Genomic DNA, 27865 nt, shown 5'->3' with positions numbered 1-27865 from the left:
AATATTTTTTTAAAAAAATTTTTTAAATTTTTTAATTAAATTATATTTTTTATAATTTATCTATATTATCTTTGTATTATTTAAGTCGATTAGGTCAATGGAGTCAAGTTTTTTTTTGCTAAAAAAATTATTAATAATATTTAAATAATTTTTTTATATTCAACAAAATTTAATCTAATCACTGCATAAGATGAACCAATAATTCTGAAGAAATTAAACCTTATTAACAAAAATAATTAAAATAAAAATAACTTTAGTTGTAGCTTTCTTTACACACATATATTTTTCTGTATGATTTGTTTATATATATAATTCTTAGTCAATGTAACAAAACACCAAGTTTATTTTTTATAGGTTTGATTTCTTGTCAAACCTAGCACCTCAGCTGATGCATGTTTCTCAAGGGTGTTGAGCATGAGGAATTTTTGTCATTGTATCTTGAGGATGGCTGTGCGCTTCATTCTTTTCTAGGCCTAAAATGTGACAAAATCCATTACATTCATAGATGTAAATATAATGCTTGAATCTAATAAAATTAATTACATTCATAGATATAAATATAATGCTTGAATCTAACCCTACATCTTCATAAATTTTTACATAAATTTTAAAAGAAATTATTTTTTAAATAAATAAACTTCACCGACCCTATTAAATATATTAAAATTTCTTGTGATTTATCATATTTCTATCTGAATAAATTTAATAAAAAATAAATATATAATTATAATATTTTAAGTAAATTAAGTGAAATATAACTCATAATAAAAATTTAATATATAAAAATGAAATAACTCTTTAGCTTTTTTACTCCAAAAAAAAAAAACAAAGATTATAATTTTTCTTACAATTACAATTACTTCGTCAATTGTTCACTCTCTCTCCCCGAGAATTACGTTACATCGCATTTTTAAAAAGTTTAATTTTATTTTTTATTAAAAATATTTTTTTTATATATTTTAAATTGTTTCCATACATTAATTTTAAAAATAACTTTTTTAAATAAAAAATATTATTTTAATATAAATTCTTTTAAAAAATAATTATAATTACATTTTCAAACAAGTTACACTGAACTTTTTTTTCATTATACTAAGCTCTCCTCTTCTTCTTCTTCCTTTTTTTTTTATTTTTTCTATATTAGCTATAGAATTTCAAGGTGGGGTTGCATGCAAAATACTGATTTTCATAATTTAAAAGCGCTACTTGTGGCTATAATGAAGCGGAATTGAGATTGGCAATATATAGTTCAAAAATATCTACGTGCAGGACAAGAATAAGAGTGAGGTCATGGCTTTGCTGTGATTGTGGTCTGCTTTTACAATTCGTCAAGAAGACCCAAAAAAATGGGACGCTGTCCCGGTCAGAAATTTAAATTTAGATATCTTTTATGAAATTCAAAGTAATATTATGGGCTGAAATTTCTACATATATATATATATATTCAAGTTTTTTAATCAAATCACATTTTTTATAGACTGTCTACATTATTTTTTTTACCCTTCTAGCTGATTAGGTAGTCAAGTTTTTTCTTTTACTAGCATTAATAATGCTTAAATATCTTTTTACATTTAAAATTTTTTAACAAAAACATCTTTAATTGTAGTTTTAGAAAAAAAATTTTTAATTTTTTTTATATATAATTCTTAGTTTTTGTGGCAAGACAGCAAGCCTATTCTTTATTCTTTATTTTTTGTGGGCTTGATGTATTGCCAACCCTAGCATCCAGACTTGATGTTTTTAAAGGGTGTTGAGTTTAAGGATTTTTTGTCATTGCACCTCGGGCATGGTGGGGCAATTCATGCTATCCCAGGCCTAACGCATGGCAAAATTCACTACATTCATTAATTCAAATATAATATTAGAATTTAACACCACACCTCTATACATTTTGGCATCAATTTTAAAAGGGATTAAACTTCACCGATATTATTAGGTGCATTAAAGCCTTTTATAGCATGTCACATTTCTATATCTTAACTGAATAAATTTCTTGAAAGACAAGTATGTGGTTGTGGTGTCTTGGGTAGGCTTAATTCATAATTCAAATTTAATATATAAAAGTGAAATGATTTTTTAACCCCAAAAAATATGGTTAAGGAACTATAAATACTTGAAATATATTTATAATAGCATTTTTGAAATATTATCTTTCTTTGTTTGTTCTCATCTTAAAACATCCTGGAATTTTCTTAACGTGATCGAGTCTTTTACTGTCAATCCTTTTCTTCCTGACGGAGTGTTCTGCAGATGGTATCTCATTAGGAAATGGTGGTTTTCTTACAATTACAATTACAATTACAAGTACTTTGTCGATCGTTCACTCTCTCGATCTCTCCCCCCCCACAGCTTGTTTCTCTTGCCGAGAGAGAGCATTGCTTGATTTATTCTCACCTTTCTCTCTCTCTCTCTCTCCACATAGCTTGAATGTGTATTATCTTCATTCGTCAAAGCTTTTCGACTTGTTTTACTAGTCTCTTTCATCTTCTTTCTCGTACCACTTTAGGATAATATGTTCCATCACACATCTTATTGTTTTATCATAGGTTTGTGTGGTTGGTCGTTCAACATGTTTTTTGTTAAATTAAATATATACATACATACATACATACATATATATATATATATATATATATATTGCTTTTAAGTTGTTTTATTGCACTAGTATTGAAAATAGTTTTTAAAAATAAAATAAATATTATTTTAATATAATTATGAACAAAAAATATTTTAAAAAATAATTACTACCGTTTTCTCAAACACCTTCTTTATATCATCAACAACCACAATTTTATTATCATTTATAAAATTCCTTTTGTTTTTTATTTAATTTCCATGGACTAATCCTACTTCAATCATTAATTTTTTAAATAGTATTATTATTTATCAAAAAACAAAACTTCTCCTAAACAAACTTGATTATTAATTTTTTAATGAAATTAAAACATAAAACCTAAAAAGAAGTTTGGTAATTTTAGCATTTAAAAAACTAAAATCATTTTATTGTGCTAAAAAATAAAAAAACTAAAACACCACTATATATAAATTTAATATTTTTTTAAGGATATTTAAATTATTTTACTATACATAAAAAAAAAATCTTTTTGTTCCTAATCATTTAAACTATGATAAATGAATTAAGGACTTTTTATCCTTAAAATGAATTTCTTTGAGTTTTTCTTAATAAGACTAAAATGATAATTTCAATGTACAAATCATTTTACTGTAAAACTCTGATTTCAATATATGTTTTGTAGTCTGTTAGAAGTTTACCAGATTGGCCTTAAGAAATTTGACATTTAAAGTTTTTAGTTAAATCCGTTAAAATATCAAATCAATCAAATCTGTTCGGCTCTCATCAAATCAGCAGAATAAAAAAAAAAAAAAATTATTCTAGAATCAACTAATGACATAAAGCTTCTTTAATACCAGTTTCCGAATCGATCACGAGAACTAATACTAAAGAAGGCCATAGAAATTAATACATACATACGTACATATATATATTAAAGAAAGGCAACATATCAATTGAAAGACTTCGTATCAAATAACTCGAAGAGAGTACACTTTAATCATGATAGGTGGTCCACCAAATCTTGAATGAAACGACCTAGCCAAGTGAACGAGGATCCACCGTTCTCCAAAGCCTTCCTGCTCTTTCCACTCAGCCCCTTCAACTTCTCCACCTTTTCCGAGCCAAGCTCCATTAAACACCTTACTCCTCTCTCTATTTCCCCGGCACTAATAATATTTTCATTGCCATCCCAGTTAAATTCGCTTCTATAATCCATTTTAATCTCCACTCCAAACCCTAACTCAACAATTAACATAAAAGCATTAAATTGTTGCTCTGCATATAGCAAGACCTTAGCTGGACAAGGATTTTCCAAACACGGCATGACCAACTCAGCATCCGAGCCCTTGAACTCAGTAGGGTCAACTTTCTGCTCATCGTGAAGAGCCTGAACATAAAATTGAAGGCCAAGAGAAGCTGCACTTGACGTAAGGAAAATATATGAGGGAACACCAAATTCATTGGCCACATCTATCATTGGTGTACAAAACATATCGAGAACAAACCCAGAAAGTGTTGGCGGGTCAGGGCTTGACTCGTACTGAGTCACAAGCTTAGAGACTTCTTCTTTGACATGGGGTATCTGGGCTTCAATCAAAGAAAAGAAGAACTTCCTCGGTTGGTTTGGATCAGGCTCATCTTTAGGCAAGTCAATGAACCGGATACGACTACAGGCTGTACTCACTGAATTTATAAACCTATCAACCTTGGGGTCAGAACGTAGTTTCATGATGAGGAAGGTGATTGAAAGCCTCTCATCACGGTCTACAAGAAGCTTTGCTACCTCTACTGTGGATACGAGGTGGCTTATACCTGGTGTTGGTATGAAGACCAGCTCAGCTTTCTTCATTCTGCGACTGAGCTCTTTTTTTTTTTTTTTTATCTATTTGCTAGGGAATTTCAAGGTGGGATTGCATGTAAAAGACTGATTTTCATATCCTTTTTAAGGGCACTACTTGTGGCAATAATCAAGGGGACTTGAGATTGGCAATTTATTGTTCAAAAATATATACGTGCAGGACAAGAGTACGAGTGAGGTCATGGCTTTGCTGTCACTGTATATATAATAAGCATAGAAAATTCAGCCCAAAATATTTAGTAGAAAACGTTGTCTTCTACTTTGAATTTCATAAAAGAGATCTAAATTTAAATTTCTGACAGGGAAGGCATCCCATTTTTTTGAGGTCTTTTTGGCGTATTGTAATAGCAGTCCACAATGGCAGCAAAGACATGACCTCACTCTTATATATATATAATATTGATGTTTTAGGATTGATGTTAATAGAGATTAAATTTAGGTTATGAATAACTTTAAAAACACATCATCTTGTATGATAAGTTAGGTGTATTTTAAAAATAAAAATAAAAATTAATCTTGAAATTTAAATCAAGAAGAAAAACCAAATATCATAATGATTAAACTTAATTTAACTTGATAAATTAATTTAAAAAATAATGATTGTTTTTAAATTTAATCTGAACCAAGTTCAAGTTAATATATATATATATATATATAGACACATACTAAAAAAAACTTAGTTAATAATCCTATTAACTAGGTCACACCTAAACACGTCAGCATTAAGAATTTTTTTTAAAAAAAAAAATCTAGAACCAAATGACACCTATATTTTAATAAAAATAATTGACATGAGACCTTGTAATTTACAAGTTATATTGATAAGATAGTGATTTAAATTTTATTTTGAGCAGATTACTGAACCCAGTTCAACAACTATGGTCTATATTATCTAGATCTATGCTTTGGTTTAAATCATTGACACAATAATAATTTTAAATTTCATCTAGACCAAGTTCAAGTTAATATATATACACACACTAAAAAAAAAAGGTAGTTAATAATCCTATTAACTAGGTCACACCTAAACACATCAGCATTAAGAATTTTGTTTTTTTAAAAAAATTTAGAACCAAATAACACCTATATTTTAATAAAAATAATTGACATGAGACCTTGTAATTTCCAAGTTACTTTGATAACTTGGTGATTTAAATTTTATTTTGAGTAGATTACTGAACCCAGTTTAACAACTATGGTCTATATTATCTACATCTATGCTTTGGTTTAAATCATTGACACCTTTTTTTTTAATTTTCCTCTTCTTCTTCTTTTTTTATAGATTATAAGGCCGAAACCGAAATGCAAAATACTATAAAATGAAACAAACCAGGTAAATGTTCCCCTGTTGTATCCTCAAAAAATAAATAAAAAATGCCCTTAGGGAAAAGGGACAGTTCTTGAAAGAAAGATGATATTTTTAGGAAAAAAATGCAAAGTAATAATACGATCCGTTCGATTTACATATATAATGTAATTTCAAATTTCTAATAATCAAATAAGTATTGGTTAGGCCTAAGTTATTGATTACAAAATATGGGCTTAACCGATCCAACATTCTTCTGATAAGCCCGGCCCATCTCCACTTTCTTTATTTACTAAAAGTTTTTTTGCGTAGTTCACTTTACCTGACAAATAAAAGGCATTGCAGAAATCATGCATGCTAACGTTTGAAAAGAAAATGAAGGTTATGTTTGGTAATGCAGTTTAAATTATGCAATTTAAAATTTTGAATTTTTTTATTAAAAAATATTTTTTAATTGACATGAGACCTTGTAATTTCCAAGTTACTTTGATAACTTGGTGATTTAAATTTTATTTTGAGTAGATTACTGAACCCAGTTTAACAACTATGGTCTATATTATCTACATCTATGCTTTGGTTTAAATCATTGACACCTTTTTTTTTAATTTTCCTCTTCTTCTTCTTTTTTTATAGATTATAAGGCCGAAACCGAAATGCAAAATACTATAAAATGAAACAAACCAGGTAAATGTTCCCCTGTTGTATCCTCAAAAAATAAATAAAAAATGCCCTTAGGGAAAAGGGACAGTTCTTGAAAGAAAGATGATATTTTTAGGAAAAAAATGCAAAGTAATAATACGATCCGTTCGATTTACATATATAATGTAATTTCAAATTTCTAATAATCAAATAAGTATTGGTTAGGCCTAAGTTATTGATTACAAAATATGGGCTTAACCGATCCAACATTCTTCTGATAAGCCCGGCCCATCTCCACTTTCTTTATTTACTAAAAGTTTTTTTGCGTAGTTCACTTTACCTGACAAATAAAAGGCATTGCAGAAATCATGCATGCTAACGTTTGAAAAGAAAATGAAGGTTATGTTTGGTAATGCAGTTTAAATTATGCAATTTAAAATTTTGAATTTTTTTATTAAAAAATATTTTTTATATAATTTTAGATTGTTTTGATGTATTGATATTAAAAATAATTTTTTAAAAATTAAAAAAATATTCTAATATATTTTATATGATAATATATAAAAATCTTGAATAAAAAAAAAGGGGAAACTTTCACACCTGGTGGCTCTTCATGCTTTGCATTGCCTCCTGTAATAAAGGACATGATGGAAAACATAGCATCTGAGAACTACTTTTTCGAAAAGACAAAAACTTAAGTTAATTCTAGTATTTTTACTAACTGAATGTTGTATTTTTACAACATATTAGTTGAATTATTTTTATATCTTAATATTAAAATATATTTTAAAATATAAAAAATTATTATTATTTATATATATTTTTAAATAAAAATATTTTAAAAATAGTTATTACCACGATGTTATGCACGCTTTAATTCTCTAAAGACAAGAAGGAGAGGGAAAACAAATCCCAGATTGAGCTGGGTACGCTGGAAGGAATGGTTTTCTCCTTTCTGATGGAGAAACATCCTGATTTTGTAAATTAAAATAATACAAGATCTTCAATAAAAACTACTTGTTATTCAAAGACAATATTTTCTTGATTTGTAAATGCAGGGTGAGTTTTTTTTTTTTTTTTGAATTTGCAAGGACATATGGTTTTTTTTTTTTTTGAATTTGCAAGGACAATATCTTCTCCAAGACAAGGAAATATATAAAATTTGTTTTTAAACATACTTGAAAATAAAACGAAAAAGAGAAAATTGTATGGAGAAAACAACTATGAAGTATTTCGATTTAGGGGTACGTGTTTTTCATTAATTGCTTTATATACTTCTCTGTACAAAAATACAATTGATGCCCTTTTGGTTATACGTATAAAGGAAGTCCTGTATAGGGTATAATACAGCTCAAACGATCCAATAGAAATGGAGACAAGCAGAGTCTGATAGCTACTTCCTCAAGTTATTCTTTTGAGAAGAGTTATTCTTCTATATTTTAGATGATGATCAAATTTATTAAGAGAAATAGTCTTCTTTTAAAATCTTCATTTTCCAAGGATAAAATTCAAATTTTCTAAACGAAAGGTACCAAATATGAGAGATTATTAACTTGGAGGGCCAGAGTTCTTAAATTTAGGGGGCAAATGGCAACCTCCCCGATTTGTCCTTAAAGGGCTGCTTTCATTGATTGTGGTTTTTGGACACTTGCGTCCGTGATTGGTATTTTAGTTTTTTTTTAATATATTAAAATAATATATTTTTTTAATAAAAAATTAAATTTATTTTTAATAGTAATACATTAAAATAATTAAAAAATATAAAAAATAATTTTAAATTTTTACTAAACAATATTTTAACTACATTCCTAAAAATTACAAAAGTCTTTTTATACAATACAAAACCTCTAAAACCACTAGATGACATGAAAAATAATAAAGAAAGAACTACATGTGTTTTTATATTTTAAATGTATTTTTTTAAAAAAATTAAAAAAGTTAGAAAACATATTATTTAAAGTGGTCGAGGGTTCTAAGACGCACTCAAAAAAAGATTTAATTATATAATGTACCACTCAAGGTAGTTAAAAGCTCGGAAAAACACTCAAAGGAAAAAATATAGGGATATAAAGCATAAAACCTAATATGATGAAGGGCTCGAAAGTATGCTCAAATTAAAAGAGGTAGGGCTACAAAGTGCAAAACCTAAAATGATAGTGGGCTCAAAGGTATACTCAAAAGAAAAAAAAGGTAGAGCTATAACGCGTACTAGCTGAATGATTAGGGCTCAAAAGGAGATGATGGTGAGATACCGATCTCTCAAATGATGGAAGCAATGCTTCATGATTGAAATGCATATATACTTACCTGAGAAATATATGTCTCCTTTTTTATGGAGTTTTTTCTTTTCTTAAAAGTTTGAGTCTTTAATAAGAAGCTTTGATGACACTTTGCTTTCGCTTACTAGAGTCACATCTTGTGATCATGACCTCTACGAGGGATATCATATCAACATACTTCTTTACCCACAAACATTTATCTAAAAGGTTGCCAGCTTTGCCAAGCATTTTTATTTTCTTAGAAAAGAAAATCAAAGAGCCAACCCTATTATGTGTTTGTCGGATTGCCCCTCAGTTTGATCATGTTTCAAGTGTTCAGGTTTTTTTAGGGACAAGGTTGTGTGAAAGAGAAGTTGTTTTCACAATGAACTGTTGGAATTCCAAAGTTATTTCAAAAAATCATTTTGATGTTTGTTTAAAACAAACTTGTCTTGGATATTTAATTGATTCTTATGGACAAGTTTGCATCAGTGTTAATTTTTTTTTTATTTTTTGGTAAAGTGAAATGATGTTTTATTGGTCAAAATCCATTCAAGATCCAATCTGAGGGTTTTAAAGAACCCTCTTGAATTTTTTGTTTTCAAAATAAAAACATTCATAAAAATTATAATTCCAAATAAATTTTTTGTTCACATAATATACTTTATATTTTTGTATTATATAAGATCCAAGAGGTAGTTGAATTTACTCTCTGCTAGGCTCTTTGAAAACGCGTGGGAGTAGACACAAACACATTACATTGTAGACGATATTATAGGCATAGACTGCTTTCACTATGGACAGTGTTGGAGCGCCTTAAGGGCCGTTCCTCAGTTGTGTTTTTGGTCAAAAATTATGGCTGAGGGCATTGTCTCCTTTGCAAAAAGTTATTGGGTCTGACTTGATAGCTGAGCGCAACGCAATTAGGTCAGGCTGATAAGCCAGGTTCAAAACACTTACAAAAAGTGCAAAAAAAGGGGTTGGGTTTGGCTTGGTTTTGCCAGGGCAGCTGAACCAAATATTCTTTTTTTATATTCTAAAAAAAAGGTGATGATAAAGTTTTTTTTTTAATTTCAGGTTCGGTTGAATTTTTATATTAAACCATGTTTGTTTTTGTTTTTCAACAATGCTTTGAAAACAATTTGATAATTTTTTATTTTTTTATTTACTTCAAATTATTATTTTTCCTTAATTCATGTTAAGATGCTTTTGTATTAATTTGACGTGATTATATAAAAAATATATTTTAACAAATAAAAAATATTATCTTCAAATTTTATTTTTTTCCTTCTGAATTTTCTTTTCTTTTCTCTTATTGATTTGTTTTCATACTGTAAATAGAAAGCAAATTAATGTGACTTTTATTTTACATGATACAAACTTTGGGTGATGATTTTTTTTTTCGTTTCAGGTTGGGTTGAATTTTCTTATTAAAAGATGTTTGTTTTTTAGTTTTAAAAAAACTTTGAAAAAAATTTAAATTTTTTTTATTGTTTTTTTTACTTCAAATTAATATTTTTGATATTTTTATATTTTTCTTAAACATATATTGAGATTGGATTTGGCTGGGTTGCCGATCCAAAGAGAATATATAAAGTTGGGTCTTACCCAGCAGGACCCATTCAAGTTGAGTCATGCTCTAGAAAGACTCAAAATAACTATGGGTCTTGTTGCAACTGGACCCATCAACCTTGGCTCCTGCTTCGAGTAAGAGTCATTAGCATGGATCTTATCCCTAACAAGACCCCTCAGCATTGGGTCATGCTAAATGCTTTTAATTTTTTTTCTTAGCTCTCATGTAATTTGTTCACCTACATTAAAGAAAAAATAAATTGACAATAGTCTTTTTATATTGTATAAAAGTTCGTTGATCATAATTGTTTTTCATTGAGGTTATGTTGAATTTTTTTTATTAAAGCACGTTTGTTTTTTTGTTTCAAAAATACTTTGAAAAAAATTTGAAATTTTTTTTATTGTTTGCTTTACTTCAAATTAATACTTTTAATGTTTTTGTATTTAAAAAAAAACAATATATTGAGATTGGATCTTGCTAGGCTGTCAAATCTAAAGAGAATATATTAAGTTGGTTCCTACCCAAAAGGATCCATTCGAGTTAGGTCTTGCTCTAGAACCACCCAAAATAGCTTTAGGTCCTGACATAGCTTGACCCATCAGTCTTGACTCATGTTGCAAGCAGGACCCATTAATGCAGATCTTGTCCCTAGTAAGACCTATCAGTGTTGGGTAACAGAACCCAATGCTTTCAAATTTTTTTCTTTGCTCTTATGTAGTTTTTTCCCTACATTAAGGAGAAAATAAATTGATGAGAATTTTTTATATTGTTTAAAAGCTCAGTGATTATAATTTTTTTTTAATTTGAGGTTGTGGTGAATTTTCTTATTAAAGCATGTTTGTTTTTGTGTTTCAAAAATTCTTTAAAAAAAATTTGAATTTTTTTCTCTAATATTATCATATTAAAGTTGATAGAGCTATCAATAAATTTTTGATTCATATCATATACTTTATAAATTTTTATTATATCATAAAATTTTTGAACAATAAAATCCATTAAAAAATAATTTATAAATATTATAATATACTATTATTTTGGGTGATATAAGATATTTTAATTTTATAGAATTAGTGTGATATTCAAAGTTTTGTCAATGTTTTATTGTTTTTAGATTTTTTATTTGGAAGTTTTGAATTATATACATTATTAAATATATAAATAAATTATGTGTTGGAACCTGTCCTGAACAGGACCTATTAGAGTTGGTTCTTATTAGATCAGGACCTAAAACAGCTCTAGATCTGGCAGCTCAATAAGACCTTATAAGTTTGGCTACCCATAAGCATTTGGTCCAGATCCAATTTGCTTGAGTCCTGCTTCGAACCCCATTCTCATGGTTATTTTATCAGGGTTCAATTATCTTAGGTTGAGACCAAAGGATGATGGGTCTTGTGTCAAGATCCAAGCACATTAGGTGGATGATGAGTCCTGTATCAGGACCCAATTCGCTTGGGTTCTGTGTCAGAACCAATGCACTTTGATTAAGCGCTGGGATCCAAAGGTGTTGGATCATACATTAAGACCTAAGGTTAATGGGTCCTCCCTCCAAATCCAAATCCAAGTCTTTTGAGTTCTCTTTGAGGACTCAAAGTTCTTAGGTCTTAGTTTTTTAAATATTAGTATTTGTGCTATGAATATTGTTATTTTTATTATAATTAATAATATTAATATTATAAATATTATTATTTCTATTATAAATATTATTATTTTTATTATAATTAATATTGTTGAAAAAAATTATTATCAATATTGTAAAATAACCTTAGATTTGATTTGAAGGGGAAAATTAAAAATTATTATTATTTTTGTTATTATTATCATTAATAAAGTTTTTTAAAAATACTATTATTACAATTGAAGAAAAACCAAAATTTCTTTTAAAAGATTAAAAAATATACGAATTTGGACAAATAAGTTAAATATTATTGTTGGTTCTAGTGTTGCAACCAGACTCGAAGCTATGGGGTCAGCATCCAGTTGGACCCAATGCTTAATTTTTTTATTTAATTTTTCCTCATATGGTGAACATGAATAAATTTATAGGAGTTTTTTTATGTTGTATATAAATGGGGTGATGATACTTTTTTGTGATAATAATTTTCTTTCATTTTAGGTTGGGTTGAATTTCATTATTAAAGCATGTTTATTTTTGCGTTTCAAAAATAATTTTAAAAAAAATTAATTTTTTTTATTTTTTCCTTTACTTCAAATTAATATTTTTATTTTTTTTCCTCTTGAATTTTTTTCCTTTTCTCTTATGTAATATTTTTGAATAAATTGATGAGATTTTTTTTATATTATATAAAAGTTTGGTGATGATAATATTTTTTTCATTTGAGGTTGCGTTGAATTTTCTTATTAAAACATGTTTGTTTTTGTACATTAACAATAATGGCGAATGTAGTATATGGATAATCTATTTTAATAAAAAAAATAAGAAAAAAATAGTTTTCCCACCTATTGAAGGATTATGTTATCTTTAATGGATATAAAAGGAGAATTCATTTAGTAATATTAATTTTTTTTTTAAATCTTGGTAATTATAGTGTGTTATCTTTGATTGATTGAGATTAGACTAAATGATTTATATATTTTAACAAACTTTATTAATATTTTAAAAATAGTTTAATAGTAACATAAAATTTTTATATGTGCATATTCCTTGTCGCACATATGCAACGTCGCGATGAAAAAACATCCATTCTCAAGATTATGTTATCTATCTATCTCAATCTGGCAAATATGAAGAGACCAGAAATTCTTGTCTTTTATTTTAGAAAAAAAAATGAGAGTTGCTGCCTAATATTTTGATTACTAGAAACCCTAACTAGTCTTAGAGATCGGGTATGAGGACTAATTGTGTAAAAAAAGCTATTAGCACCTAATTACGCTTTACCTAAAGTAAGCTGCATTATTTTATTGTCTAATAAAATCTAAGGTATGGTTGTGTTTTCTAGTTATTTGTCCGTCTATGGTTAAGAAAAGTCCTCTTCGGTAAGGGGATTCATATCTTATCAGGTAAAACCTAACCATTCTAATATCAATAAAAGAATTTAATATCTGAAATAAGTCTTACATATAAGGTCATAACCCTTTGATATTGGAAGAAAATCCATTCTAACGTCAACAAAATAATTTAATATCCGGGATACATCTTACGTATAAGGTCGTAACCTACAGATATTAAAAAATAATAATAATTTTTTTAAAATTTTTGAAATATTGGCCTAGTTCTTGTGACTTTAAGAAATTGGTTATTAAAGCCAAAATATATGTTAATATATATTTTTGAAATTTTTTTATTATATGAAAATACAATATGATTTTTATATTTATTTTTGAGATACTTGGTCGTATGCATGAAAACAAAATATTTTTTTATTTTGAAGAAAATCAGGTATTTTGATATCGGATTTGTATCTTTACAGTATAAAAATACAAACCAATATTAATCAAAATATAGTAAAATAATTTTGGAAAATCACACATTTGAAATAATTATTTTGAAGAAATTTGTTTTTTTGGTGGCCAAGCGCAACCTATATGGCGGGGCTGGACCCAACCAGCCCAGCCTGGTTACCAGCCTAAGCCAGTGACCAAACTAGACTATGCAAGCGTAAATTTTTATGTGTGCATATATAATGCGAAGGTAATTAAATTACCAGCCCAGCCTGGTTACTAGCCTAAGCCAGTGACCAAACTCGACTATGCAAGCGTAAATTTTTATGTGTGTATATATAATGCGAAGGTAATTAAATTACCTTTTCTCTTATGTAATATTTTTAAATAAATTGATGAGAATTTTTTTATGTTGTATAAAAGTTTGGATTGCGATAATGTTTTCTTATATAATTTGTTTTTAATGATTTTTTTCTAGAATTATATTTGTCGATTATATTTTTCATATTGAGTAGGTTGTTTTTTTTTTTATAATTTTTTAATTTTTTTTTAATATTAAACTGGTTAAGAATTATAACTTTAAATTTTCTTATGAAACACTATAAATTGCTACAGTATTTCTCCTACGGAAATACTTGTTTTTTTATAATTTTTATAATTTTTTTTGTTAATTTTTTTTAATATTAAATTATTTAAAAATTTAACTGTCTAATTTTTTAAATTTCTAATTTTTCCTTAAAGTATTTTCACTAATCTATAACAACACATAAATATATTATAGGCCTCTGACATTACGCAAACATGTCTTATAGGATCAACTAAAAGGCGTTGTATTAAATCACACGAAGAAAGTACAGTTTAATCATGGTAGGTGGTCCACCGTATCTTGAATGAAACGACCTAACCAAGTGAATGAGGATCCACCATTCTCCAAAGCCTTCCTGCTCTTTCCACTCATCTCCTTCAACTTCTCCCTCTTCTCATCGCAAAGCTCCATTAAACACCTTACTCCTCTCTCGATCTCCCCGGCACTAATGACATTTTCACTACCATCCCAGTTAAAGTCTCTTCTATAATCCATTTTAATTTCCACTCCCAATCCGAGCTCAACAATTAACATAAAAGCATTAAGTTGTTGCTCTGCATATAATGGCCAAGTTGCAATTGGAACGCCAAACCATATGCTTTCCAATATAGAGTTCCATCCACAGTGCGATACAAACCCTCCTACAGATGGATGGGCCAAAATATCTGTCTGTGGAGCCCATCCAATTACTTTTCCAATTTTAGCCGTCCTATCCAAAAACCCTTCAGGTAAGGCATCCCGAGGATTAGTGTAATCGCTTGGAAGAAGTTCCATCTTGCCTTTCGGTGGTGGTTTCCGTAGAGACCACAAGAATCGATGCCCACTCTGCTCTAGCCCGCAAGCAATTTCCTTCACCTGATCCACTCCAAAACTCCCCATGCTCCCGAAGCATAGATACACTACTGAGGATAGGGGCTGATCATCAAGCCATTGCTTGATGTCTTTGTATTTATCAGACTCCTCATCACCATCACCATCTCCATCTCCATCTCCATCTCTATGAAGGTTTACAATGGGACCCACTGGATATACCGGAGGGGTATTATCCTTAGAAAAGGAGTCGATCGCATGAGATTCCAGCGCTTCAAATGTGTTTATTATAATACCCTTACTTTCTCTAAACCTTCTAGCTAGACCGAGGAAAAATGTCAGCCACTCTTTGTTAAACATAAAAGAAGGCAAGACCTTAGCTGGAAGAGGATTTTCCAAACACGGCATGACCAACTCAGCATCCGAGCCCTTGAACTCAGTAGGGTCAACTTTCTGCTCATCGTGAAGAGCCTGAACATAAAATTGAAGGCCAAGAGAAGCTGCACTTGACGTAAGGAAAATATATGAGGGAACACCAAATTCATTGGCCACATCTATCATTGGTGTACAAAACATATCGAGAACAAACCCAGAAAGTGTTGGCGGGTCAGGGCTTGACTCGTACAGACTCACAAGCTTAGAGACTTCTTCTTTGACATGGGGTATCTGGGCTTCAATCAAAGAAAAGAGAAACTTCCTGGGTTGGTTTGGATCAGGCTCATCTTTAGGCAAGTCAATGAACCGGATACGATTACAGGCTGTACTCACTGAATTTATAAACCTATCAATCTTGGGGTCAGAACGTAGTTTCATGATGAGGAAGGCGATTGAAAGCCTCTCATCACGGTCTACAAGAAGCTTTGCTACCTCTACTGTGGATACGAGGTGGCTTATACCTGGTGTTGGTATGAAGACCAGCTCAGCTTTCTTCATTCTGCCACAGAGCTCTTTTTTTTTTTCCTTTATTTGCTAGAGAATTTCAAAGTAGGATTGCATGTAATAGACTGACTTTCATATCCTTTTTAAGGGCAATATTTGTGGTTATAATTAATAGTTTTGGAGGATAGTTATGGTTGTTTTGTAAAATATTTTTTATATTAAAATATATTAAAATGATTTTTTTTAATTCAGTTATTTTTAAAAAAATTATTTTTAATTTTAGTGTATTCAAACTATCTAACATATAAAAAAAATAATTTTTAAAAAACACAAATTAGCCTATGTTTCCGAACGATATTTAAGCGGAATTGAGATTGGCAAAATATCTACGTGCTGGACAAGAATAAGAGTGAGGTCATGGCTTTGCTGTGATTGTGGACTGCTTTTACAATTCGTCAAGAAGACTCATTAAAATGGGATGCCGTCCCTAAGATTAAATATGCGGTTGAAATCGCTGCACGCTGCGCGAGGAATTGATGGCCAGTTTCCCTAAGATTCGATGAATATATCAACAATCATATTCATTTAGAGAGAGAGAGAGAGAGAGAGAGAGAGAGGCTGTAATATGAAAACTCCTAGAAATTTCATTAAGGTCACCTGCTACTGCATGTAATAATTCCAAATTCAACTGTCTAACAGTCCTTTTCATCTAGAAGGATTGGAAAACTTGACAAGTATTATTCGCCTCGGTTTTCAATGCCTGCTTAGTTGCCATGTCATGGCACCTTAAAAAAACAAAATGAAAGCTAGGTCTCATATATATATATATATATATAGATAGATAGTAAAGTCGGTGTTTGGAGTTGTGTTTAGACTGTATTTTTTAAAAAAATTATTTTTTATATATTTTTAAATTATTTTAATATATAATGATATAAAAATAATTAAAAAAAAAAAAAAAAATATTTTTTTAAAAAAATATTTTTTTTTATATTTTTAAATTATTTTAATATATAATGATATAAAAATAATTAAAAAAAAGTGGACAAGTGTTATTTACCTCGATTTTCAATTCCTGCTTAGTTGTCATGGCCCCTTGAAAAAAAGGAAATGAAAGCAAGGTCTCATATATATATTTTTATCTCTCGTCTAATTTTTTTTTATATATATATTTTTAGAAAAGTTGGTGTTTGGAGCAGTGATTAGACTGTGTTTTTAAAAGAATAATTTTTTTTTATATTTTTAAATGTATATACAAAGAAAAAATTAGAGTCTATGACATAAGCCTGTAATAACATGGCTAGTATTGGCTGGCTTTTATAACTTGGAATGGCATGACTGATTTTTGTGTCCTGCAATGGGATAAGACTGATATTTGAGATCTTCTCCTTGTGGCCTTTGACTGATATTTGTATTTATACACACCGGTATAGAATATATTATTGATAAAGAGATTTCTGTATTAGCATCTAATTATGGTGTTTTTGGTTATTTTATGATGCATGATATCGATGAAAGTATTAGTTAATGAACAATGTTATTTATATAAAAAATAATACTATCTCAGCATAAAAAATCGTATTTGTATAAAAAAATATATTTGCGGTTACAAGAAATTTTAAAAAATATATAAATAAATATGTAAGGATAAAATTAGATATTTCAAGTTAATATCAAATATGAGCTGAAAATTTAAAAAATATATAAATAAATATGTAAGGATAAATTTGGATATTTCGAGTTAATATCAACATGGAGCTGAAAATTTTAAAAAATATATAATTAAATATGTAAGGATAAATTTGGATATTTCGAATTAATATCAAACATGGAGCTGAAAATTCCGACCATGGAGATTGGGATTTTGAGCTGAAAGCTCAAATGGTTAGAAAAATTCTAATTATTCAGGGCATGATAGATGATATAGATGGTTGAACGGCTAACCATTTAGATATTATTTGGTAATGTGATTATGAATGAGATTTAGTTATAGCCATATATTTTAATATTTGATAAAGGAAATAAACCTGATTTTGCTTGGTAAGGGCTACTAATTTTTACTACCCAGCTATAGGATTAGAGAAGCAGTATTTTGCCACTTCTCATGGTTATTTTTAGAAATAGTGAAGTCATGCTTTACTATCACAATGTTCATTCTACTTATTTTTAGGAATAGTGGCATGGTTATTTTTAGAAATAGTGGAGTCATGCTTTACTATCACAATGTTCATTTTTTTTTTGAAAAACTAATGAGAAAAGTTTTGTTTTTTTTTCTCGAAAAATCGATGCAGTTAATTATGAACAATATTTTAAAAAAAAATAGTTTAAAATGAATTAAATTTACTCGTACTGTAATGAAATTGTAATTTTTTTTAAAAAAATTTGGTGCAGTTAATTATGAACAATATTTAAAAAAAAATAGTTTAAAATGAATTAAATTTACTCGTACTGTAATGAAATTGTAATTTTTTTTAAAAAAATTGTGTTTTACTCGAAAAACTAGTATTTAATATTATTTAATAACAATATATAAATTAGAAAGATATCGCATGATTTAATAGAACAATAAAAAATATTTTATATAAAATATTATTTATTTCATGATATAATAATAATGGTTAAATCTATAATATTTAAATTAAAAATCATATATATATATATATATATCAATTATTTTATAATCTCAATTTGAAAAGTTTTTTTTTAATCAAAATATATTTTTTCAAACCAACTACAACTAAAAATACTTTTTATAAAATAATTTTTTTTAAATCACAACCACAATAGTTACCACAATATTAAAGACACTCTTACGCTTGGCCACATAACTAAAATCACAACCACAATAGTTACCATGGCCACATAACTAAAATTTTATTATTATTATTATTGTTTTAAATATATGTTCGATTTAAAAAATTCCAATGGTTCGGGCATGACATGCATGTTCAGTTCCGATTTATTAACAAAATCTTCTCGTGTTTTGCATTATAATGTAATTCGAGTTTTTACTCCTTTCTTTTCAATTTACTTGGATGGTTCGGCGAGGAAAGAAAAAACGTTTTTTCCCCCTCAATTTACCTCCATAGAGACACACAAGTCAATGACAAGGCATTGCATAATTTGCCTTGAATATAGCTTTGGATCCTAATTTGCTTTGAATAAATCATAATCAACATCTTCTTATAACTCTGATTTATTTAATATTTAAGTAGAATTTCTATTAAAATAAACTTGATTTTGAAACTTGTCTCTCTTGGTGGCATGAGATAACCATTGAGCTACCTGTTCATCGGTTACGTAAATTTACAATGCGACATCGTTTGTAGATCTATTTTTCATGACAATAATGAACAATTGTGGCATGCTATGTTGTCCATCACATCTTCAATTAGACTAGTCAATGCAGAGTATGAAGACCCATCTTCCATCAAAGCTTTCCTGCTCAGTTGACTCATCTCTTTTACCTTTTTTCTAATCTCACTTCCATTCTCCATCAGTAACTTTAATCCTCCTTTTATATCATCAGAACTCACAATTTCTCTGATATCACCTTCCAAAATATCAATTCCATAATCTATTTTAATCTCCACTGCTAGCCCTAGCTCAATCACCATTTCAAAAGCATTAAATTGTTGCTCTCCATACAATGGCCATGTGGCAACAGGGACACCAGACAAGATACTTTCTAAGGTAGAATTCCATCCACAATGTGATACAAATCCTCCAATAGCTTTGTGCCCCAAGATTTCCACTTGCGGAGCCCATTTAATCACCTTCCCTATCTTAACCGATCGATCTAAAAACCCTTCAGGCAAAATGTCTTGAAAATTTACATAATCACTTGGTGATTCAATCTTACCCTTGCTTGGAGGTTTACGCAGAGACCACAAGAATCGATGTCCACATTGCTCCAATGCATATGCAATCTCTCTCACTTGATCAACGCTGAAAGTTCCCCAACTCCCGAAGCACAAAAACACTACTGAGCATGGAGGCTGATCATCAAGCCATTGCATTATGTCCTTGAAGGCGTTGATATTATTTGAACCCACATCATAGCTATTTCCTTTACATCTCACAATTGGTCCCAACGGATATACAGGAGGGATTTCACCATTACAAAGAGAGTTAATTGCATGTGATTCTAACTCTTTGAATGTATTTATCAAAATGCCCCTTGCGTGCTTCAACCTTCTTGCAGCACCAAGAAAATCAGGGAGAGATTCTCTTTTAAACACCATAGAAGGCAGGAGCTTAGCAGGAAGCCTGTTCACCAAGCTTGGAATTTCCAACTCAGCATCCGAGTCTTTGTACTCAGGGAGATCCGCTTTCTGCTCATCATGAAGGGCCTGAAGATACAACATCAAGCCGATAAAAGCTGCACCTGAAGCCGAGAAAACATACCAGGGAACACCAAATTCTGCAGCCAAATCATTCATTCCCAAAACAAAAGTATCCAAAACAAACCCAGCAAGTCGAGGAGAGTCATGAGGGCTCAACTCTGACTGAGCCTTGATCTTGGAAACAAATTCTTTGACTTGGGGTTTTTGGGCTTCAGCCAGAGAAGCCATCCAGGTAGCACCAGTGTTATATACAGCGGTGTGCTCAAGACAGGGCAAGTCAACGACTCGCATGCGATAGGGTAGAGTTGATGGAGTGAGTGACTCAGTGTATTTGGTGGTAGTGGAGTCAAGAGTTGGCCTCATTATGAGGACGCTTGTGGAAATTCGATCATCACGTTCAACAATAAGCTTGGCAATCTCTACTGCTGCTATAATATGGCCCATGGCAGGTAAAGGGATGAACACTAACTCTGCTTTCTTCATAGCTAAAATTTGGTGTTGCTAAGCTAGTGTTCATGCTTTGTTTGAATGATTCCTGGACATGTATTTATAGCCAACTATTCTACAAGAAAATGGAAGTACTGAATTATTGATTGATAGCATAGATGAATGGCTGATCTTGTTTCAAAGATCATCTTCGAGGTTGTGAAGTTTCAACAAATGGGACAGAAATAGCCCTTTAAGCCGCTCTTTGCCACATGTTATGATTTTGTATTTTTTTTTGTTTTTAAATATTCGCTATATAGGTGTTTTTTAACATAAAAAAATTTAAAAATTAAAAATTTATGTATGTATCTCATTAAAGTAATACACTTGTTTATTAAAATTAATAAAAAATAAATTAACAACTTAAAAAACTCATAACTTAAAAGATAAACATAAATAAAATTGACTAAATAAATTCATGCCCTAAAAAAATATTATACAAGGCCAAATTATAACAACAAATATTATTTAAAAATAAATATTTTTATTTTAAAAAATAAACCTCATTTGTATAAAACCAAAAAAAAAAACAATTCTAGATGAATTAGCATAATATTTGGAAAAATTAAACACAAACAAAACAACTCTATAAAAAACTTATATTAAAAAATGACATGCAAAACCCATTACATTAGGAGAATAAAATAAACTTATAGAAAAGAAATTTAAGATAATTAAAAAACAATTATTAAAAAAAATATAGCGTAATAAGATCATATGAATCTAAATTTCTAATAAATCAACTATTAAAAGATAAAAATAAAAATAAAAATTAATTACACAAAAGATTCTAAAAACATAAAGATGAAAAAAAATTAATTAGAAAACAACTAAAAATTTGATTTGATTTATGCTTCGTACCGGTCATAATATTTTTTCTCAAAAAAAAAAAGCTTGACCATATAGACTATTTTGATATGTTTTTTCTTACATAATAAAAATTATAAATGTAAATCAAAAAATTTATCCAAATATCTAATGATCATTTATGTAAATAAATAAAGAATTTGTCAACAATAACTAAAATAGAAACTGAAAAAATTAAAAGATAAATGTATATCAAGATATTTGATATTGTAAAATAAAATATTTATCCATTTATGTTCACTAAATTTATTTATTAAATATGCATAGTTGAACATGTTAAAAATATTATTTCAAAATAATTATTTTTTTTATACAAAACAAAACCTACTTGTATAAAATAAAATAAAAAATCAATAAAAATTAAACACAAAACAAAACATTTTTTTTATAAAAAACAATCCCTATTCAAAAACAACTTTGCAAAACCCATGGTTTATATATTGATACCAAGACAAACAGATAGAAAAGATTATGAAAATAACCATAAAAAAAATTTAAATGATATAAAATGATAAAGTAATAAAATAAAATGAGGTAACAAAATTACTAATTATATTAACATTTAAAAGTTACGATCTTAGTCATTAAATTAGAAACATAATAAATAAAAAAACTATAAAATTTAATTAATTAAAATAAATCAACCATAGAAGAGTGTAACTATGAAAAAAGTAAACCATATAAAAAAATTAATAAAAAAATAAAAAATAAATTGGAGGGTTAAATCAAAATAAAAAAATCAAGAAAAAAAAAAGAAAAAAAAAGCTAAACAGAAAAAAGTAATATAAACTTTAATTAAATGATGAATACTATTTTTTTTTTATAATATAAATTAAATAATATAAATTATTTATTAACTAAACGTGCGATTCTTTTTTCTTACTATATAATTATTGGTATGAATATATTCGCTTTATATAGAAGTGGAAGGAAAACTAATTATAAAGTTGTGAGCCAACATCTTAATTGTAAAATGTCTCATGACTCCACTACATCTGTCAAACTTAATAATTTAAGATTACAATAATGCAAAATTGAAAAACCTCCTCGTGCTGAAGTTCTCCTCAATTAATTAAGCTGCTCTAAATAAAAGCTAATTAAACCTATAAATCTTATTCAAAATAATTTCCTCTAGGAAAATCAATTACTTCATGGAGTTTTGCTCATAACATCTGCAATCAGACGACCCAGTGAAGAGTGTGAAGATCCACCAGCAGTCAAGGCTTGCTTGCTTACTTGACTCATATTTTTCACCCGTTTTCTTATTTCACTATCGTCCTCCATTATACCCTCTATTCCTTTCTTTATACTGTCAGCACTCACAATTTCAGAGCCATCACTGTTAGAACCCTCCAAGTAATCTATCTTCATCTCTCCTCCTAATCCCAATTCAATCACTAGTTGAAAAGCATTAAATTGCTGTTCTGCGTATATCGGCCAGGCAGCAATTGGAACACCAAAATATATGCTTTCTAGTATAGAATTCCATCCGCAGTGCGAAACAAACCCTCCGATAGCTCGGTGGGCTAATATTTCTGCCTGCGGAGCCCAACCAATCACCTTTCCGAGCTCAGTTGTTCGATCTAAAAATCCTTCGGGTAAAGTTTCTTGAAAATCACTTGCGGATTCCATCTTACCTTTTGAAGGTTTTTGTAGTACCCATAAAAATCTTTTCCCACTGTGTTCGAGAGCATATGCAAGCTCTTTCACCTGATCCACACAAAAACTTCCCAAGCTTCCAAAGCACAAGAACACCACTGATGATGGAGGTTGATCATCAAGCCACTCCATAATTTCTCTGTGGAGGTTGATCATCAAGCCATTCCATAATTTCTCTATTGTCATTGCTTTTATCTGACCCCACGTTCACAATGGGTCCCACTGGATACAATGGTGGGATGCCAGTTTTAGAAAGGGAGTTAACTGCATGGGATTCCAACTCTATAAATGTATTTACAACAATACCACTAGCTTCCCTTAACCCTCTAGCAGCGCCACACAAAACAAGGACCGAATCTTTCCTAAACGTCATAGATGGCAGAAGCCTAGCGGCCATGGGGTTAACTAAACTCGGAATTTCTAACATAGCATCTGAGTTCTTGAACTCAGTTATGTCCACGTTCTGCTCATCATGAAGAACCTGTAAATATAACAAGCAACCAAGAAAAGCTGCTCCTGAGGAAGAGAAAACGTACCAGGGAACACCAAATTCACCGGCCAAATCTTTCATTCCCGTGCAAAACGCATCAAAAACAAATCCAGCAAGTCGAGGCGAATCAGGGCTCAGCTCGGACTTTGAAACGATCTTCGAAACAAATTCTTTGACATGGGGTTTTTGACCCTCTATCAAAGAATCTAGCCAAATACCTTTCCTCGATATGAGTTCATCAAGAGAAGGCAATTCAATAAATCGCATACGTTCAGGCAAAGTTGATGCAGCAAGTGACTTGGTATACTCGATGGTACTCGAGTCAATAGCTGGTTTCATTAGAAGAACAGTGGTGGAAACTCGTTTGTCAAATTCAGCAAGAAGTTTAGCTGTTTGCACTGCTGGTACCACATGGCCCATGGCTGGAAATGGGATGAACACCAGCTCCGCTATCTTCATTTCGGTTGCAAAGATTTTGCAAGGACGTTGCTCTCCAACAGACAGATCAAATATGGAATGGTTTTTTTTTATGGAAGAAGTATTGAAAAGGCTAATCAGAAAATAATAAAAAATAAGATATACAGAAAAAAAGCAGAAAAGAGATAATTTTTTAAGCGTATGTTTTTCTGGACCATGTAATATTGGAACTTATCTTGTTGGAAAGTGAACAATTGAGTGGCTTTGCTGGCATTGACTGGCTTTGTCGGTGTGGCACACAATCTGCCACCAGTCGTAGAAGATCTGGATTATAGTGGCAAGTTTTAATTTTGTTTTCACTATCTAATTGACGTACAAAAATAAGATTTTTAAGATTTTATGTTACAATTATAAATTGTAAAAAAATCATGTTTTATAAATTATTAATATGAAATTTGTTCTTAATAAAGATGTTTAAATAGTCAGAAAAGAAAAAGGAATCTTGAAATAAGAGGTAATTAATGAAAATATTTTAAAAATATCTAAAAAAATGAAAAAAAAACATCTTCTGAACTTAATTAGAAATGTAAACAATTTCATTTGATTATAATAACTAATTTTATAGAGAATAGGGCAGTAGAACTCTCATAACATTTTAATCTGATTTAATAATTGAAAAAAAATATATATTTATATTCATTAAAAAGCTTTTTTAATATATTCAATTTTTTTTATCAGTTTAATTTTTTTATCTGATCCATAAATATATCCAAAATTCATATTTCAATCAATGTGACTAACAAAAGATAAAAAACAAAGTAGCAAATTCACTTTCCAATACAAAAGGAGGAAATTAAGGGGCTTTTCGCGAACAAATAAACTAAGGGAAGGACACAATTATTGGCATCAATTACTGCTTCCAAGGTCAAAATGCGTAAACAAAAAAAAAAGATATTTATTTTAAAATAATGCTAAAGTGTTCATAGTTGACGTTTTATTTCCTTCGAGGAAATTTAGTTTATTGATTCAGCATATGTGATGCAGTTGATTTAGGTTAAACATGCGGGTTTATAATAAATGGTATAATTTTTTTATCTTATTATTGAATTAGGTTTTTTTTTAAGAGAATCTAGAAACTCTCTTTCTTATAAGATTATTTTTTTTTTAGCCGTATGAAGTAGTTATGTTGGAAATTTATCTTAATTAAAATGATTTAAATAAATTATAAGTAAATAAAAAATTAATTAGGTAAGTAAATCATGCAAATAAGATAACTTAATAAAAAATAAATTAAAAAAATTACAAATATTAATTCTAAAAACAACATAGAGTTGAAGAATAAAACATGAAAAATATTAAATTAAAAAATATTTTAAAAAACCCTAAATTAACATAAGTTAACCGATCAAGCTCATGGTTTAAATAATAAAATTGAGATAATCATATCAAAAATAAATTAAAAAAAATCATGAAGTCTGATATAAAAAACTATAACCATAAAAAATAAAATTAAAAAAAAAATAATTCCCAAATAATCTAACATTGAAAAGTGAAATAAAAGAAATGAATTAAAAAAATTTATCAAAATAAATTCAACAAAAAAAAATAAAATTAATTAACATAATCCGATAACCTGGGTCATGTTAAAAAATAGTAAAAACTTTTATAGGAAACAATGAAATAAAAAAGCGTAATCTTTAATTAAATAAAAAAACTTGTGTTGAAAAAATAAAAATAAAAAAATTAAGCAAATCCAAATAAATCTTTTAAATTTTGGTTAATTTTCAAAACTTGTAATCTATTATGTTATTGTTGGCTATTCATGTTTATTATTGGTTATTGAATTATGTCATATATATTATTGATATTAATATTGATAATACATAGTGTCACCGGCATATATAAGGGTGCTTGCTCTGCATAAAAAACCCAAAGTCTGGCAGACCGGATCTATGTTAGGTGTCCAGTTGAACATTTCAGCCGCCCAAACTAGAACCTTGAGCTAAAAGCCCAAATGGCTGGAAAAATTCCAACCGTTTGGGCATGGCCTTACGGATGGAAAATTATTATTATTATTATTATTAATTTAGAAAAAGTCAACACCATCAGACAGAAAATCCTAATCTTTAATATTTAACATTCTTACGAACTTCCCTTTGTGATGAGAGCTTGCATATATTAGCTTCAACACAATAACTAAACCAAATTAATGCCAATGGATGATCCACAATATTTGAAGTAATTTGAACTTTTATTAGTTATTTTAATTTGTTTTCTTATCAATTAATTTATAAATGAGATAATGAATCTGATTCCTCATCTAATTAAATTTTTAAAGAAATGTATATAAACTATAGTATTGGACTTAATCTTATAGAGACTAGAACTTTTTTATTGGATGGTAAGAAATATTTTCGAATTAATTTATATATCAACCATGCAATGCAATGTAGACAAGTGATGGATCGCATAAAATGGCTTAACCATGTATTTTATTTAATATCTTATTAGAATTTCGATACTTAAGTTTACAATGCTACTTAGTTCCCCATAATATCTTCAATCAGATGAGCCAATGCAGAGTATGATGACCCATCTTCCATTAAAGTTTTCCTACTTAGTTGACTCATCTCTTTCACCTTTTTTCTAGTCTCGTTATCAGGCTTCATTACTAGCTCTAATCCTCTTTTTATATCATCAGAACTCACAATTATACCATCTTTAGAAAAATCCCTTCTAGAATCCATTTTAATCTCCACTGCTAGCCCTAGCTCAATCACCAGTTCAAAAGCATTAAATTGTTGCTCTCCATACAATGGCCATGTAGCAACTGGGACACCAGACAAGATACTTTCTAAGGTAGAATTCCATCCACAATGTGATACAAATCCTCCAATAGCTTTGTGCCCCAAGATTTCCACTTGTGGAGCCCATTTAATCACCTTTCCTATCTTAACTGACCTATCTAAAAACCCTTCGGGCAGGATTTCTTGAAAATTTACATAATCACTTGGTGATTCAATCTTACCCTTGCTTGGAGGTTTACGCAGAGACCACAAGAATCGATGTCCACATTGCTCCAATGCATATGCAATCTCTCTCACTTGATCAACGCTGAAAGTTCCCCAACTCCCGAAGCACAAAAACACTACTGAGCATGGAGGCTGATCATCAAGCCATTGCATTATGTCCTTGAAGGCGTTGATATTATTTGAACCCACATCATAGCTATTTCCTTTACATCTCACAATTGGTCCCAACGGATATACAGGAGGGATTTCACCATTACAAAGAGAGTTAATTGCATGTGATTCTAACTCTTTGAATGTATTTATCAAAATGCCCCTTGCGTGCTTCAACCTTCTTGCAGCACCAAGAAAATCAGGGAGAGATTCTCTTTTAAACACCATAGAAGGCAGGAGCTTAGCAGGAAGCCTGTTCACCAAGCTTGGAATTTCCAACTCAGCATCCGAGTCTTTGTACTCAGGGAGATCCGCTTTCTGCTCATCATGAAGGGCCTGAAGATACAACATCAAGCCGATAAAAGCTGCACCTGAAGCCGAGAAAACATACCAGGGAACACCAAATTCTGCAGCCAAATCATTCATTCCCAAAACGAAAGTATCCAAAACAAACCCAGCAAGTTGAGGAGAGTCATGAGGGCTCAACTCTGACTGAGCCTTGATCTTGGAAACAAATTCTTTGACATGGGGTTTT

General features: G+C 29.4%; 4 protein-coding genes across 4 annotated transcripts in view; all 4 read right to left on the bottom strand.

The window, feature by feature from the left end:
• Nucleotides 1–3522: 3522 nt before the first annotated feature.
• LOC105108427 (anthocyanidin 3-O-glucosyltransferase 2-like) overlaps nt 3523–27865 on the bottom strand; it is a 45251-nt gene continuing 20908 nt past the window's right edge. The window contains exon 2 of the mRNA XM_011002733.1: nt 3523–3841. Coding sequence (XP_011001035.1) covers nt 3573–3841 — 269 coding nt within the window. The 3' untranslated portion in view covers nt 3523–3572. The remainder of the gene's footprint in view (nt 3842–27865) is intronic.
• LOC105108423 (anthocyanidin 3-O-glucosyltransferase 2-like) lies at nt 14447–16001 on the bottom strand. Its single transcript, XM_011002730.1, has one exon. The coding sequence runs from the start codon at nt 15935–15937 to the stop codon at nt 14471–14473; it is 1467 nt and encodes a 488-aa protein (XP_011001032.1). The 5' UTR covers nt 15938–16001; the 3' UTR covers nt 14447–14470.
• Nucleotides 19064–27865, bottom strand: part of LOC105108426 (anthocyanidin 3-O-glucosyltransferase 6-like) — an 8877-nt gene continuing 75 nt past the window's right edge. Inside the window, exon 2 of the mRNA XM_011002732.1 lies at nt 19064–20676. Coding sequence (XP_011001034.1) covers nt 19222–20676 — 1455 coding nt within the window. The 3' untranslated portion in view covers nt 19064–19221. The remainder of the gene's footprint in view (nt 20677–27865) is intronic.
• On the bottom strand, nt 22513–24303 carry LOC105108424 (anthocyanidin 3-O-glucosyltransferase 2-like). The gene is made up of 2 exons (XM_011002731.1): nt 23414–24303; nt 22513–23382 (listed from the first exon to the last, which is right to left on the bottom strand). The coding sequence occupies exons 1-2, from the start codon at nt 24188–24190 to the stop codon at nt 22732–22734; spliced, it is 1428 nt and encodes a 475-aa protein (XP_011001033.1). The 5' UTR covers nt 24191–24303; the 3' UTR covers nt 22513–22731.

The sequence above is a fragment of the Populus euphratica genome, unplaced genomic scaffold, assembly GCF_000495115.2.
Source record: "Populus euphratica unplaced genomic scaffold, PopEup_1.0 scaffold187.1, whole genome shotgun sequence".
NCBI lineage: Eukaryota > Viridiplantae > Streptophyta > Magnoliopsida > Malpighiales > Salicaceae > Populus > Populus euphratica.
This window is presented reverse-complemented; position numbering and strand designations above follow the sequence as displayed.